The 13,696-nt window shown below is 43.3% G+C and overlaps 1 protein-coding gene across 1 annotated transcript in view; it reads left to right on the top strand.

Annotated features, from left to right (window-relative positions):
• Positions 1-13,218, top strand: part of col25a1 (collagen type XXV alpha 1 chain) — a gene marked incomplete at its 5' end in the record, with an annotated part of 189,681 nt that extends 176,463 nt beyond the window's left edge. Inside the window, 15 exons of the mRNA XM_083639822.1 lie at positions 527-571; positions 790-834; positions 1,370-1,450; positions 1,632-1,694; positions 1,773-1,823; positions 2,777-2,803; positions 3,424-3,504; positions 4,057-4,092; positions 5,125-5,178; positions 5,402-5,455; positions 6,067-6,093; positions 6,438-6,491; positions 8,219-8,305; positions 12,353-12,391; positions 13,155-13,218. Coding sequence (XP_083495948.1) covers positions 527-571; positions 790-834; positions 1,370-1,450; positions 1,632-1,694; positions 1,773-1,823; positions 2,777-2,803; positions 3,424-3,504; positions 4,057-4,092; positions 5,125-5,178; positions 5,402-5,455; positions 6,067-6,093; positions 6,438-6,491; positions 8,219-8,305; positions 12,353-12,391; positions 13,155-13,157 — 747 coding nt within the window. The 3' untranslated portion in view covers positions 13,158-13,218. The remainder of the gene's footprint in view (positions 1-526; positions 572-789; positions 835-1,369; positions 1,451-1,631; positions 1,695-1,772; positions 1,824-2,776; positions 2,804-3,423; positions 3,505-4,056; positions 4,093-5,124; positions 5,179-5,401; positions 5,456-6,066; positions 6,094-6,437; positions 6,492-8,218; positions 8,306-12,352; positions 12,392-13,154) is intronic.
• Positions 13,219-13,696: the final 478 nt, after the last annotated feature.

The following is a 13,696-nucleotide window of genomic DNA, read 5'->3' as shown; positions in this document are numbered from 1 at the left end:
ATTTGGCTTATGGGACACTTGTATTTTGATTATGACCTCAGTGAAGATGGACATGTGTATGCTCTACTACACATACTGTACTGACATTTCTTTGAGAAATCATGTCCGTGTTGACTGAAACTCATCCCGCATCAGTGAGATGTAACACTCCCATCTTTGAACGATGATGTGTTTTTATCCATTATGTTCCAGCTAACACATGTTTATGACCCGAGCATGTGTCTTGCAGTCCAGTTTAAAATCGTTGTCCTGTTCATCGATACTGTAACTGATTCCTAACATGTTTCTGTGTTGTTTGCAAAGCATTTCAGTGTGATGGCCAGTTCCATCGTTGTTGATCATCCATTGTTATCGTGTTAGTCTTGAGGCCTTGCTGTATTCCTGAGATGAATCAATATCGAATTTACGCCAACCCCAATCAAACGTACATTTCCTATGTTGAGTATGACAGCGATTAAATCTCTCTATCTCTGTCTCTCTCTGTCTCTCTCTGTCTCTCTCTCTCTCTCTCTCTCTCTTAATCCAGGGTCCCCCTGGGCCTGCCGGGCCAGTAGGGCCGCAGGGTATAAAGGTAACCAATATTTTCTGTCCTCAATTATCCACCTAAAAAACGTTTTCCTTTGTGTGTGATTCTCATGTTGGCACCTTTTTCTTCTCGTCACAAAGTCCCCATACTGCTAAATCGCTGATATGGAAGTGTTAACATCTACTTCTCGTATTGTTTACAAACATTTTGGTTTATTTATTTATTTATTTATTTATTTATTTATTTATGTATTCTCTGCTTAGGGGGATCAAGGTATGCCTGGCCTCCCTGGACTGGATGGTGAAAGAGTGAGTTGATCCTATATTCTTCCTTATGGATAAATTCGATATTGAAAATATTTGTGTGAGAGAGTTTTTGCTTAACATTTCATATTGATGAACCATGAGGTGTTTGACTGACTGAGGTAGACCTGAAACCTGTTAGATTTTCCTACTGCAGGGGCTTTCAACTGGTGGTCCGAGGCCCCCTGGTGGTACGTGGAGGCATTGCAGGTGGTCCCTGACCATGCATCAATAATTTAGTTTCCATCTAATCTCAACCCCTTTCCTCACACCAGTGGTCCTCAGGTTACTTCTAAGTGAGAATGGTGGTCCCTGGGTCACAATCAGTTGAAAGCCCCTGCCTTACAGGGATAATCAGATCTAAGGGAGGCCTAAATGTAAAATAAAATCTTAGTACAAGAGGAATACATACGCTTTATTACTGCATGTAAATGAAAACATTGGCATGTGACATTTGAACATTAGTGAACCACAGGGTGAGCAGTCAAAGCAGTTCTATTTTAACTGTCTGGGTGTGTAACCTGTAGCTGTCTTCTCTCAGGGCTACAAAGGCTCCAAAGGAGACATGGGAATCCCTGGGGCTTCAGGAGAGAAAGGAACAACTGGTTTACCTGGCCTGCCAGTAAGAATCCACTACCATTTTACAAGACAGAGGAAATGTCTCTGCCCATCTTAATGAGGCATTATTAGATAGAATAATATGAATGTCACAAAGCTTTTGTTTCTGGTGAAGGCGTTTGACAGTCAAAATGTTGTGTTTTTAATGAGCAAGAGCCACACCTCATCTCCATTTCGTTCCTCAGGGTGTCAATGGGATGAAAGGGGATAAGGGAGATGCAGGTCTACCTGGTCCTCAAGGTCACTCAGTAAGTCACCTTAATTAAAGACCAGTTATATAACCTTGTCAAAAATGATGGTAATAAAAATATGTATAATGTTTGCAGATCATTGGCACTCCAGGGGCGACTGGGCCCCACGGTCCTTCAGGACCCATGGTGAGTCTCCATAAAGTTCTCAACATCTCACCTCTTCTCATTGTGAAGGTCATATGCTCTCAGGCCCTCCAGGCATCACTGCACATGTATAGAATTTAAATTCCACATCAAATGTCAGTTGTGGTCATACTGGTACTGCGGTGAGCTGGCGTAATGTCAACACTCACAAGGAGACTCCTCCCTGCAGTGGGCGAGCCCTGTCACCCATTGCAATTAGGGTGTGTTTGATTCCTGTTGTTGCAGGAAAAAAAAACACATGATGCAGTGTTGTGTCTGCTAATGCTTTACTCACAGCAGCCCCCACACAGTGTATCCAGTGCTACACATCACTTTGCCAAGTGTCCCAATTACTGGTTTAACTGCCATTCTGAATGTCGACAAGCTCAAACTCCCGCTGTTACTTTGCAGTGAGCTTTGCTTCTGAGAGTATTTCTCCCACATCTTGGCTTTCACTTGAAGAGCTTTATTGGTCATAAAGAAAAATGTGAAGAATATCACTGCTTGTTATCCTATCTTTCTGGGGTAAAGCCACAATGCAAAGTCATCATAAGAGACACATGCAGCGCATTGAGAAGAGAATTCCACCTCTTGAATCATGACACAGCAGCCAGTTTGTCCATACACATTGGCTGCTGTTTTGCTAGGGCCAGTTATTATTCAGTGATTATTTACTACAGTTTAGTGCAGAAAAGTACATAAACTGTAATTATTTGATGTTATGTAATCTCGCAAGACAGCTTTTCGATTAGCATGAAAATAGCATAAAGGGGCATTGAGGTCCGGTCCCGGTTATTCAGGATTTGAAACTAGTTTGCCCCCAGAGGCTCAAAAAAGATTAATTTATTTTTTAACCGATAAATTCCAGGATTGTACATTAAGAAGCAAATGATTGATTATGATCTTAGCCAACTCCGTCATAATCTAATATTTTACCATGTCTGCATGCTTTTCAGGGCCCCCATGGTTTCCCTGGACCAAAGGTAAATCTCAACCAGAAAAATGTATATACTACATGCTGGCAGGTTTGATAAGGCAGGGGGGGGATTCTAAATAAATGACATTGAAATTCGGATGATGAAGTCATAAAGTCAGAGAACATTGCTACCTGAGTTTCAGAAGAATTGAGGTAAAGCGCACAACTCCTTATATGAAAAACAGACCGGGTGCCTGGATAATGGATAACAATGAAAAAGGAGAGCCGGCACTCACGCTAGGCTAATTGAAAAACACCTGAGTTTCAAAAACATAACCTTTAACATTTACAATATGGTTGGGCGGAAAAAAAATCTACTTTTATGCCAGTCAGCTACTGAAATCTACTTTGTCCCAGACCTGCTGCACCTTCTCTGCTCCTTGTACTCATGAAGAAACCGACAGCGTTGTAGCAAGTGCTTCGTAAGAGCAAAACGCAGCCAAATCCACTTTGTACTTTTCAGGACGTCCACGTTTGTTTACCGTTTCTCTTCAGAGTTTTCCGACAAAGTAGCACGTGAATGAACGTGATGCTGTTTAGCACCTTGACTCGTAAGTCGTGGATGTCGGACCTTCCCAAAAAGGACAAAGACTTTACATGTAACCATTTACTGTCCTCGCCCTCCAGGGGGACGCTGGCTTGCATGGCACAAAGGGCACGCGCGGGGAGCCGGGCCACAAAGGCGAGCGCGGACCTTTGGGTCTTCCTGTAAGTACCGCATGCAGCTGTGCACCCTGGGATATCCCCAGCCACATAGGCCTGTCCTTCTCTCCTTCATCCATCTCACCCTCCTTTCAAATCCTTTGAACCAGGTTTCTTGTTCATGTGTGCATTAAGTGCACAAATTGGCTTGTGTGTGTGCTTGTGTGTATATCTGTGTGTGTGTGTGTGTGTGTGTGTGTGTGTGTGTGTGTGTGTGTGTGTGTGTGTGTGTGTGTGTGTGTCTGTGTGTGTGTGTGTGTGTGTGTGTGTGTGTGTGTGTGTGTGTGTGTGTGTGTGTGTGTGTGTGTGTGTGTGTGTGTGTGTGTGTGTGTGTGTCTTCAGCGTATGTGTGTTACTGCCTTTTCCCTACTCTGTCCTCATCTTCATCTGCCTGAGCTGACTCCCTTCCCGGCCTCCCTGTAACAAAGTGTCATTGAGTTGTTGTATACCCTGCCATCAGCCTGTCCTAATAACGACAATTAAGTGTCTGTTTTCACTGTGGTCATCTGGTACTAATACCGCCTTGTTCATGTCACTCATACCTCCATAACCACACAGGGGGCCTCCGGCTTGGACGGCAAGCCCGGACTTAGGGTGAGTGTCATGTGACCAAGAGGCTTCACCCACCCCAACTCCTGTTCTTCCTCCTGTCCCTCTCACCCTCCATGCCACCACCCCATCCCCCCCCCCCACCCCCTTTCCCCTCTAAATTGTTACTTGACATCACATCAGCCGTCCTCTGAATAGGTATTGTGTTTCGTCGCGACCGAGGAGAAAGCAGCGGTGTGCCGTTTCGGTTCCACCTGAGCACTTGCTGGGTTTTTATATCAAAGCCAGGAGACGCGTGTTGAATTTTAGCCATCTTTGAGCTCCGTTGGCCGGATGACATCGGTACCAGAAGCTGTGACCGCAGGCTCTCGTTTGTCCCGTGTGCCCATTAACTCAGCATTAACACACACTCATACATTAACTGTGTCAGCATTATACATGTCTGTTGTGGCCAATAGAGACACTGCGTGAAATAGGCCACGCCCATCACGGGGGAAAGCTCTCCATTCACTTCCAAACACCAGCGTCATTTTCCTTGAATTAAACATAGCTAAAAGCTGTTGTGTGGTGGGCTGCGCAGACAACAAATGTAAAAAAAATCATCGCCAATTAAAGTTTTATTGTACTCCCGAGCAAAACAAGGAAGCCATTGAGAATTGGTGAGATGAAAAATGTGGATCTAGCTGTCAAGGAAGTAAGTTGGAGTGTTCATCTTCCGTAGATATGATCTTTGTTTGCAACATAGGAGAACGCCAGGATTGGGGGGGAGTTTTTGTTTCCCCCTGTTTTGGGCGTGGTTTCTGAATGATGACGCGCTCTGCAGTGTCTCTATGCATGTGAGCTAGCAGCGGTTCTGTTATAGATCCTGTGTGTGGGTTGGTAGGTCAATCCAGAATCTGAAAAAAAGAGTGAGACCTCTGTATGAATTTGTATGATACGGTACAAATGTGGATGCTGAACGTGAAGTTTGCTTTCCGCCTGGTACCAACATTATTGTTATTATTTTTGAAAGAGTTGTAGTAGTCTTCGTTTAAGATGCAGGCTGGAAGCTCACCATGATAACACTACTGTCTGCAGGGCATGGACGGGCCTTTAGGGGCGGCCGGGCCAGCTGGGCCGAAGGGCGACCGAGTAAGTGAAGCTTCTCATTCAAATAAACTAGCTGTTGTTTTCTATACAACACATGTATAGGCTTAAAATGACTGATTATTTCTTAGGTCTTGGTTTTCAGTTTTTTGACTGTTTAAGGTATTTTTTGCACGCACTCATCAATCTGATACATTAGTTGCCACAGCAGTGTGCTGATTTGATTGCGTATGATTCATGTGACTTCAACATGGATTTGTTTATCCAGGGTGAGAGAGGAGCAGCAGGCGAGCCGGGACCAAGGGGTCCTTATGGATTACCTGTAAGTTTGTTGACATGTTGAAGACAGAAAGTCTTTATGTGTTTGTAGACTCTGTTGTCTATCTCTTTGCATTTTGCTTAAAAAGTATAACAAATACCACAAACTGGCGGACATCCGGGTAGTGCAGCAGTAGATTTCCTGCCTACCAACACTAGGGTCACAGGTTCGAGCCCCCTTGTTACCTTCGGCTTGGTCGGGCGTCCATACAAGCACCCGGATTAAGGGTACCGTAAGTTTTCTGGTCGCTGCACTAGTGCCTCCTCCGGTCAGTCAGGGCGTCTGTGATCTGTGATCCTCCGGGTGAAAAGAAGAGGCTGGTGACTGCACATGTATCGGAGGAGGCATGTGCTACTCTATGGCTCTCCCCAGATCGTCAGAGGAGGTGAAGCAACGACCAGAATAGCAAGCAAGGGGAATTGGCCAAGTACAATTGGGCAGAAAATGTGAGAAAAATCAGGAAAAAAAAATACCACAAACTGGTACACAAGACAAGTTGTCCTAATTTATTTAACAAGATAAGAGGTATTCATTTCTGCTGCATCTTTTAATTAACAAATCTGGAATAACAGTGTCACTATTACCAGAGTAACAATTTATTTCTTTATTTGCAGGGAGCTGCTGGAACACCAGGCTTGGATGTAAGTGTCTGCTGCTTGATTCTGCAAACAAACAATAATAATAACTAAATATATATTGGTGAAATACACTTTATATTAGGCACCAGATATATCAGCTGTGATATTTCATTTGATACTGTACTAATCTTCCTCTTGTTGCACATCCCTCCACTTTATCTCGTTCTTTCTTTCTTTCTTTCTTTCTTTCTTTCTTTCTTTCTTTCTTTCTTTCTTTCTTCACCTCGCTCTCTCAGCCTCTTCTTTTGCGTGTATTTTCTGAAAAGTGAGCTCGGTCAGGAGGGAGAGGAAACCTTGTTTTGTCTGAGTGGAGTTCAGAGTAATGAAGTGGAGCTGTACTTTCACAGGGGGTGCCAGGCTTACGGGGAGAGAAAGGAGACCTTGGGGAAAGAGGAGAAAAGGTAGATGTAGAAAGGTTCTAGTGGTTTGTGAAGCCCTTAACATGACAGAGAAGGACTGATGTCAATGGACAGTGACTGTGACAGGAATAGGCCCTTTTCACAGGGGCCAAACGGAAAGGCAGGGTAAAGGGTAAAGCTGACACTGGTTCAGCCAGAGCCTACGTGATCAGCTGACTGGTTATCAGCGTTTTGATTGGCTGTTGTCTGAAACTACTTTCACAAAGTTGAGAGCTTTGCAACTGTTGCAGAAGCATTTACACCATTTATTTGCAACTTAGCTTCACCTAAGTTTCACGCGTTAAAGTTTCCCCGTGTAAAGCCAGCCTCACAGAGATACTGGACAGGATTCAACTGACTGTTTATGTACTGGAGTGGGAGCTTTTCTGGCAGTTGCCCTTTCAAGAGATGGACTCACCAAACAGGATCTCAGCTAAATACCAATTGGCTATAAGCTCTATATAATGTCAAATTGTCTCTGCATAAAATGTCATCCCCGATCCTGTCGAAACAGCTTTTGTTCTCCCACCATTGAATGATTTGCTCATCTCATTTCTCAAAATCATGCGTCCAATCACATCCTGAGGCATCCAAACCTTTCCTTTCAACATCGACAGCCAATGAGGGCACAGCTAGTAACCTCAGAGCAAGTCCATTGACAACAGGCAGTTTAAACTCACATCAGTTATTTTCTGCTGTTTCCATGCATGAGCGCACTACACTTCTAACATCCCACCTGTCTCTCTCTGCTCTGTATCCTCTTGGTGTGCCTTCCCTCGCTTGTGTGTAGAGTAGTTTTCCCTTATCTTATGTAACAGCTTTCAGTGCCTAGTCAGGTGTGCCTGCGTTATACTGACTAACACTTCTATCATGTTTCTTAGATGGTTAATTTCTCAGAGGAACTGTATCCCATTCCTGGGCAGATAAATTAATATACTTTTAACAATTTACCTTATTGCGATCTCTGAGCTTATTAAAGAAAAGTACTCATCTTCCAGGTATTCTTTATTTTTATTTTTATAACTTTATTTTTTTCAAAATGTGAAACACCATAGTGACATAATAGTCAAAGATGATAACAAAGATAATAATAATGACATCTTAGGTATTCACTAAGAACTGTCAGAACTTTGACATTTGGGATGATATTCCACATAAATGCTTTTGTTGAAAAGATACAATGAATGAAAGCTATCCGGTTTGGGGGGGGGGGGGTCTGTTTGAACTGTGAGTTATGAGTATTGAGGTCTTACAACACTTGCATGCGCTCACAGTCAGAAATGTTTATATTCAAATCAGGAATTGAACTGTTTTGTTCGGCATTTTGTCCTTCATGCATGTAGTGTGTGATAGAGGGAGGCTGACTCTAACCTTAGTTTGAAGGGATACAGTTTTAACTCTTTCAGTGTTCAATGGATCTGAGTGATTCTGTCCCCCTGGAGGTGTTTTCCCTGCTACTCTTTTCCTCCCTTGTGCCCTTGACATCCCTTTAGCGACCGGCTCTCTTCTCCACTCCCTCCTACCGTTCCCCTTCTTTGTCCTCTTCCTTTCCCGACGAATGTTCTGGAATACCCAATTCCGTCTGGCACATCCTCCTATCTAACATTGACCCTGTAGCGTCTCCTTTGTGGACCATTAGCCTCCCTTCTTTAATCACCCCCTTCCTAATAGCAGTGCTGCCCCAAGTGTTCACAGATGATTTTAACCTGACCGAACCATTGTATCCACAGGGGGAGAAGGGAAAGAAGGGCAAAAAAGGGCCCAAGGGCGAAAAAGGAGAACAGGGTGCCCCTGGATTAGATGCACCCTGCCCATTGGTATGTCCCGGCTCTGAGCTGGAAACCACCTCGCAGCCTCGTAGAACAGTCCACCCCCAAACAAGGAGGAGCCACCCTGTGGCTAAAACTGACACCCGACATGCCGCCCTAAGAGTGACAAAACGACCCTAAAGCAACCTTAAATGCACCTTCTGCTACTTTTCGGGGGAAAAGATTCCGATTCAACGCCACACAAATGCGTGGTTATACGCTAGCCATGACATGCTAGTGAACGGGGCTGGATTGTGGTGTCGGCACGCTCACAGGGCAGCTCCTCCCTTGCCCCCCCTCTTGTATCCTCCTTAGCGGATGGATGCGCGGGACGAGCACCGTCCACCTGCCTCCCAGTAACACTCCTAGGTCATCAGTAACACTCCTAGGTCATCTTTGCAAACAGGGTTTCCGGGGCTTTAAGGGTGAAAAGGGGGAGCCAGGGCAGCCAGGTCTGGACGGGCTGGATGCCCCATGCCAATTGGTACAGTATTTCTCTTCTTCCTCAACCTCTTCTTCACCACGCATGTCTCTGATGTCCTCGGTCTCCGCTGAAACCAAAAACCATGCATGACTTGGAAGCTTGACAAGTAGACTGGTTCCACCACATCCACCCTTCATTATAATATCTACCCTTGGTGCCATGCACAGCCACACCATTTTCCATCATAACGCACTTTCCAACACCAAATACCTGACTAACTTTCTGACTGCAAGCAGCCCTCTTTAGATGTTTGCAATATTAAACTATAAAATACACCCAATGAACATGTATGTTGATATGTTAAAATCAATCCCTCTAACTAAATCCCTCCTCGCACTTGATTTGATAAAAATCAGTTTTGCTCCAATCCTGATCCCTTCCAGCTGATTCCTAAATGGACCGTTTCCCCTTTAACTTGATGCTAACACAGACTCCTTTACTGATGCGTTACTCCTCCTCTACTCTGTTAACTCCTTTCCCCCCTCACCCGTATTTGTACCAATTGGGCCAGACCATGCAAAGAGAGAGGATCAATGACTTAGTCAGTTACTGCCAGTGTTAGGGGTAACTCATTACAAAAGTAACATATTACATGTACTGTAATATATTACTTTTAGCAGTACCTCAGTAATATAACTTATTACCAATAGGATTTCAGTAATATTATACCAGTCACTTTGTCAAGTAACACAAGTTACAAATTGACTTACTTTTTATTTTTATTTTTATAAAAGCACATATTTAAGTAAAGATACAATAATTTCCTAATCAAATTGTGTGTTTTTATGCAAATAACCACTATAGATGACACTAACAAAGGAAAAAGAGGACATTTAGAATTTTGGACGGTTTACACTGACTTCAAGACAGTTTAAATTATTTTTCGGGATGGTTCTGGGGCGGCGATGTCATTCTGCTACTGCTGTTATTTGGTGAAAGTAATCTAAAAGTAGTGTAATAAGTAACGAGTTACTCTACACAGACAGTAATATTGTAAAGTATATTATTATTACTTTAAAATGAAAGTAACTAGTAATATGTAGTATATTACATTTTGAAAGTAACTTGCTCAATACTGGTTACTGCCCCAGGTGAACGGTTTCTTATGGTTTTAAGAGAAGTAATTTGTTGTGTTTGTAAAGTGCATGCAGGGTCTAACACTGTCTCAAAGTCCCTTTTGGAAATTCGGAAATAAGAGGCAGGTGAACTGGAAGTGCCACAATATGTTTGCTTTTGTCTTGGGTCTTGAGCAATGACTTAAAATGAGTTGATACAATTAGACCACAGCCAGAGTGTGGAGTCAAAGATTCATAAATCACAATTAGTAAACCGAATCACCTCATTGAGTTACATCTGCATTCATTCATTTATTTACATTACCTCACTTTATTTGAAGAACCAGCATATTGCCTTGCATGAGATATATTTTGCTGTGTATAGCCTGCATGAATGAGAATACACTTGCGGATGTCATTACGTTTTATTATACTGGTATGCAATAAAGCAAAAGTGACCAATCCATGGTCCAGTAATATGAAATGCACAATTATCAACAATATATTCAGCGGCTAAACATGACTGTAATGCTGTAGCTTGGTGAACAATTACTTTATCAAGCCTGACCGTATGTCTTAAGGGTTCTTTATTCCCTTGAAATCACCTTTAATAACTTTAAATAACTCACACCAGATACAGTAAATCTGGGACAGTTTGTACAGTTTGCATGGAGCCTTTTCCTTCCCTAAACTAGATACTGAAGCCTCAAACTCAACATTTCAACATGGACATAGTGAGGCACATTTCAACATGGGTATAGTGAGGCACATTTCAACATGGGCATAGTGAGGCACATTTCAACATGGGCATAGTGAGGCACATTTCAACATGGGCATAGTGAGGCACATTTCAACATGGGCATAGTGAGGCAACATGGCATAGTGAGGCACATTTCAACATGGGGATAGTGAGGCACATTTCAACATGGGCATAGTGACGCACATTTCAACATGGGAATAGTGAGGCAACATGGGCATAGTGAGGCACATTTCAACATGGGTATAGTGAGGCACATTTCAACATGGGCATAGTGAGGCACATTTCAACATGGGCATAGTGAAGCAACATGGGCATAGTGAGGCACATTTCAACATGGGCATAGTGAGGCACATTTCAACATGGGCATAGTGAGGCAACATGGCATACTGAGGCACATTTCAACATGGAAATAGTGACGCACATTTCAACATGGGCATAGTGACGCACATTTCAACATGGGAATAGTGAGGCAACATGGGCATAGTGAGGCACATTTCAACACGGGCATAGTGAGGCAACATGGGCATAGTGAGGCACATTTCAACATGGGCATAGTGAGGCACATTTCAACATGGGCATATTGAGGCACATTTCAACATGGGCATAGTGAGGCAACATGGGCATAGTGAGGCAACATGGGCATAGTGAGGCACATTTCAACATGGGTATAGTGAGGCACATTTCAACATGGTCATAGTGAGGCAACATGGGCATAGTGAGGCACATTTCAACATGGCATAGTGAGGCACATTTCAACATGGGCATAGTGAGGCACATTTCAACATGGGCATAGTGAGGCACATTTCAACATGGCATAGTGAGGCACATTTCAACATGGACATAGTGAGGCACATTTCAACATGGGCATAGTGAGGCTCAACATGGGCATAGTGAGGCACATTTCAACATGGCATAGTGAGGCACATTTCAACATGGGCATAGTGAGGCAACATGGGCATAGTGAGGCAACATGGGCATAGTGAGGCACATTTCAACATGGGTATAGTGAGGCACATTTCAACATGGTCATAGTGAGGCAACATGGGCATAGTGAGGCACATTTCAACATGGCATAGTGAGGCACATTTCAACATGGGCATAGTGAGGCACATTTCAACATGGCATAGTGAGGCACATTTCAACATGGCATAGTGAGGCACATTTCAACATGGGCATAGTGAGGCACATTTCAACATGGCATAGTGAGGCACATTTCAACATGGGCATAGTGAGGCACATTTCAACATGGGCATAGTGAGGCACATTTCAACATGGCATAGTAAGAAACATTTCAACATGGGCATAGTGAGGCACATTTCAACATGGGCATAGTGAGGCTCAACATGGGCATAGTGAGGCTCAACATGGGCATAGTGAGGCACATTTCAACATGGGCATAGTGAGGCACATTTCAACATGGGCATAGTGAGGCATGGGCATAGTGAGGCAACATGGGCATAGTGAGGCACATTTCAACATGGGCATAGTGAGGCTCAACATGGGCATAGTGAGGCAAATTACGATTTGTCTTCTCTGTTGAAGTCCCTCTTAGTGTTTTGGGCTGATAAGCTGGGTGTATTTTCTGCATACAAATCTTGCATCGTACATCTTTAGGGCTTGTTTGAGACATAAAATCGACTCTATTCCTATTATCATTGCATGTAGTGTGCCTATTAAGAGTGTACCTTACATTTTTCTGCTTCATTCCTCGTTGTTTCTAATCGACCGTATCTTCCCGGCTGCTCCTCTCTGAACAGGGTCCAGATGGATTACCAATGCCTGGGTGCTGGCAGAAGGTATGGCATTTTTCACTAATGTGACAAGACTTCAAAAATGCAAACTATGTGTTGCAGATATACGGAGTGAACAAAATATTAAGACCAAATCTAAATTGTCTCAAAGATCAAATATCAGGTTTTATCCTTTACGGTCCCACCGGCTGGACCATCATTACACAAACATGCTGTACGGCCAAGCTTTGTTCAAAAACCCACACAGAGCTTTATTTTAACTTCTAGTCAAGATCCCAAACTTTCCAAAGACACCAAACACACGTGCTGAATTACAGGGAAATGTGTAAAAAAAAAACACGTGTGCATAAATTAAGTTGTTTCTCCATTTGTTGCAATGATCCAGCTATAAAAATTGGATGTTGGATTTGAATATTTCACTCAATATAAGTGAAGGGTTGGTTTGAGCAGATAGAGACGTATGTGACATTTTACTGTATGGAAAAAAGCTATGTAAGGGGGAAATCTGAGTAAATCTGGGTTAATTGATGGGTAAAATCAATCTCTTTCCCGTTTCAGAGGAAGAGAAGGCGGTTGTAATATTTTGTACACTCACATGTCTATTTTGCTAGTGCAGAGTGTTTCAGCTTCTCACACCCAAAGTTTGCATGGGTTTCCTACCATAAGACTGCCACCTCATAACAACGTATCACTGTCCGTAGCTAAAGATCTCACTGTGTCAAACCACTATGTACAAAGTCACACAATGATAAGAAAACATCTCCCCATCTTTATGTCCTTCTCTCTCTGTCTTGTGTTTTTCTTGCAGTGATCACTCTAACCTGAAACGCATGGAGTTTGTAAATAATGCTTCTTTTATGGTATTTATAGTTTTTTTAATGGGGGGTGGGGGAACGAAATCTAAAAGAAATCTATGTGTACAATGATACAAAAAAAAAAGAGATAACCGTCCCGAGTGTCACGTCCCTAAGCTGCTTCTACTCACCTCGCCGTGTGGAAAACTGTGTGTGTGTCCGCTCTCTCACATCCACATCGTGGTGGAGCTCAGATCCTCGTGGTCCCTGGCAGAACTTGTCTCCTAAGTCTTTGCATGGCTCGGACTGGAGATCATGGGAGGATGAGGAAGTGTTGGAGGAGACATTGGAGGGATCTGGACTGGCTCTCTAACACCAAGCGCTCGGTGTTTTTCTGTTTTCTCGTCTCTTCGTCTCGACAAGCTCACCACCCATTCATGCCACGCCATCATCTGAAAGACTAAGATATATATATATATATAAAGACACTGTCCCAAACAGAAACATTGCACCCCCTGACCCTGCAAAAGCATGAGTAGCGTACTGAAACTATATT

This window comes from Poromitra crassiceps (assembly GCF_964638095.1).
Source record: "Poromitra crassiceps genome assembly, chromosome: 7".
Classification (NCBI taxonomy): domain Eukaryota; kingdom Metazoa; phylum Chordata; class Actinopteri; order Beryciformes; family Melamphaidae; genus Poromitra; species Poromitra crassiceps.
This window is presented reverse-complemented; position numbering and strand designations above follow the sequence as displayed.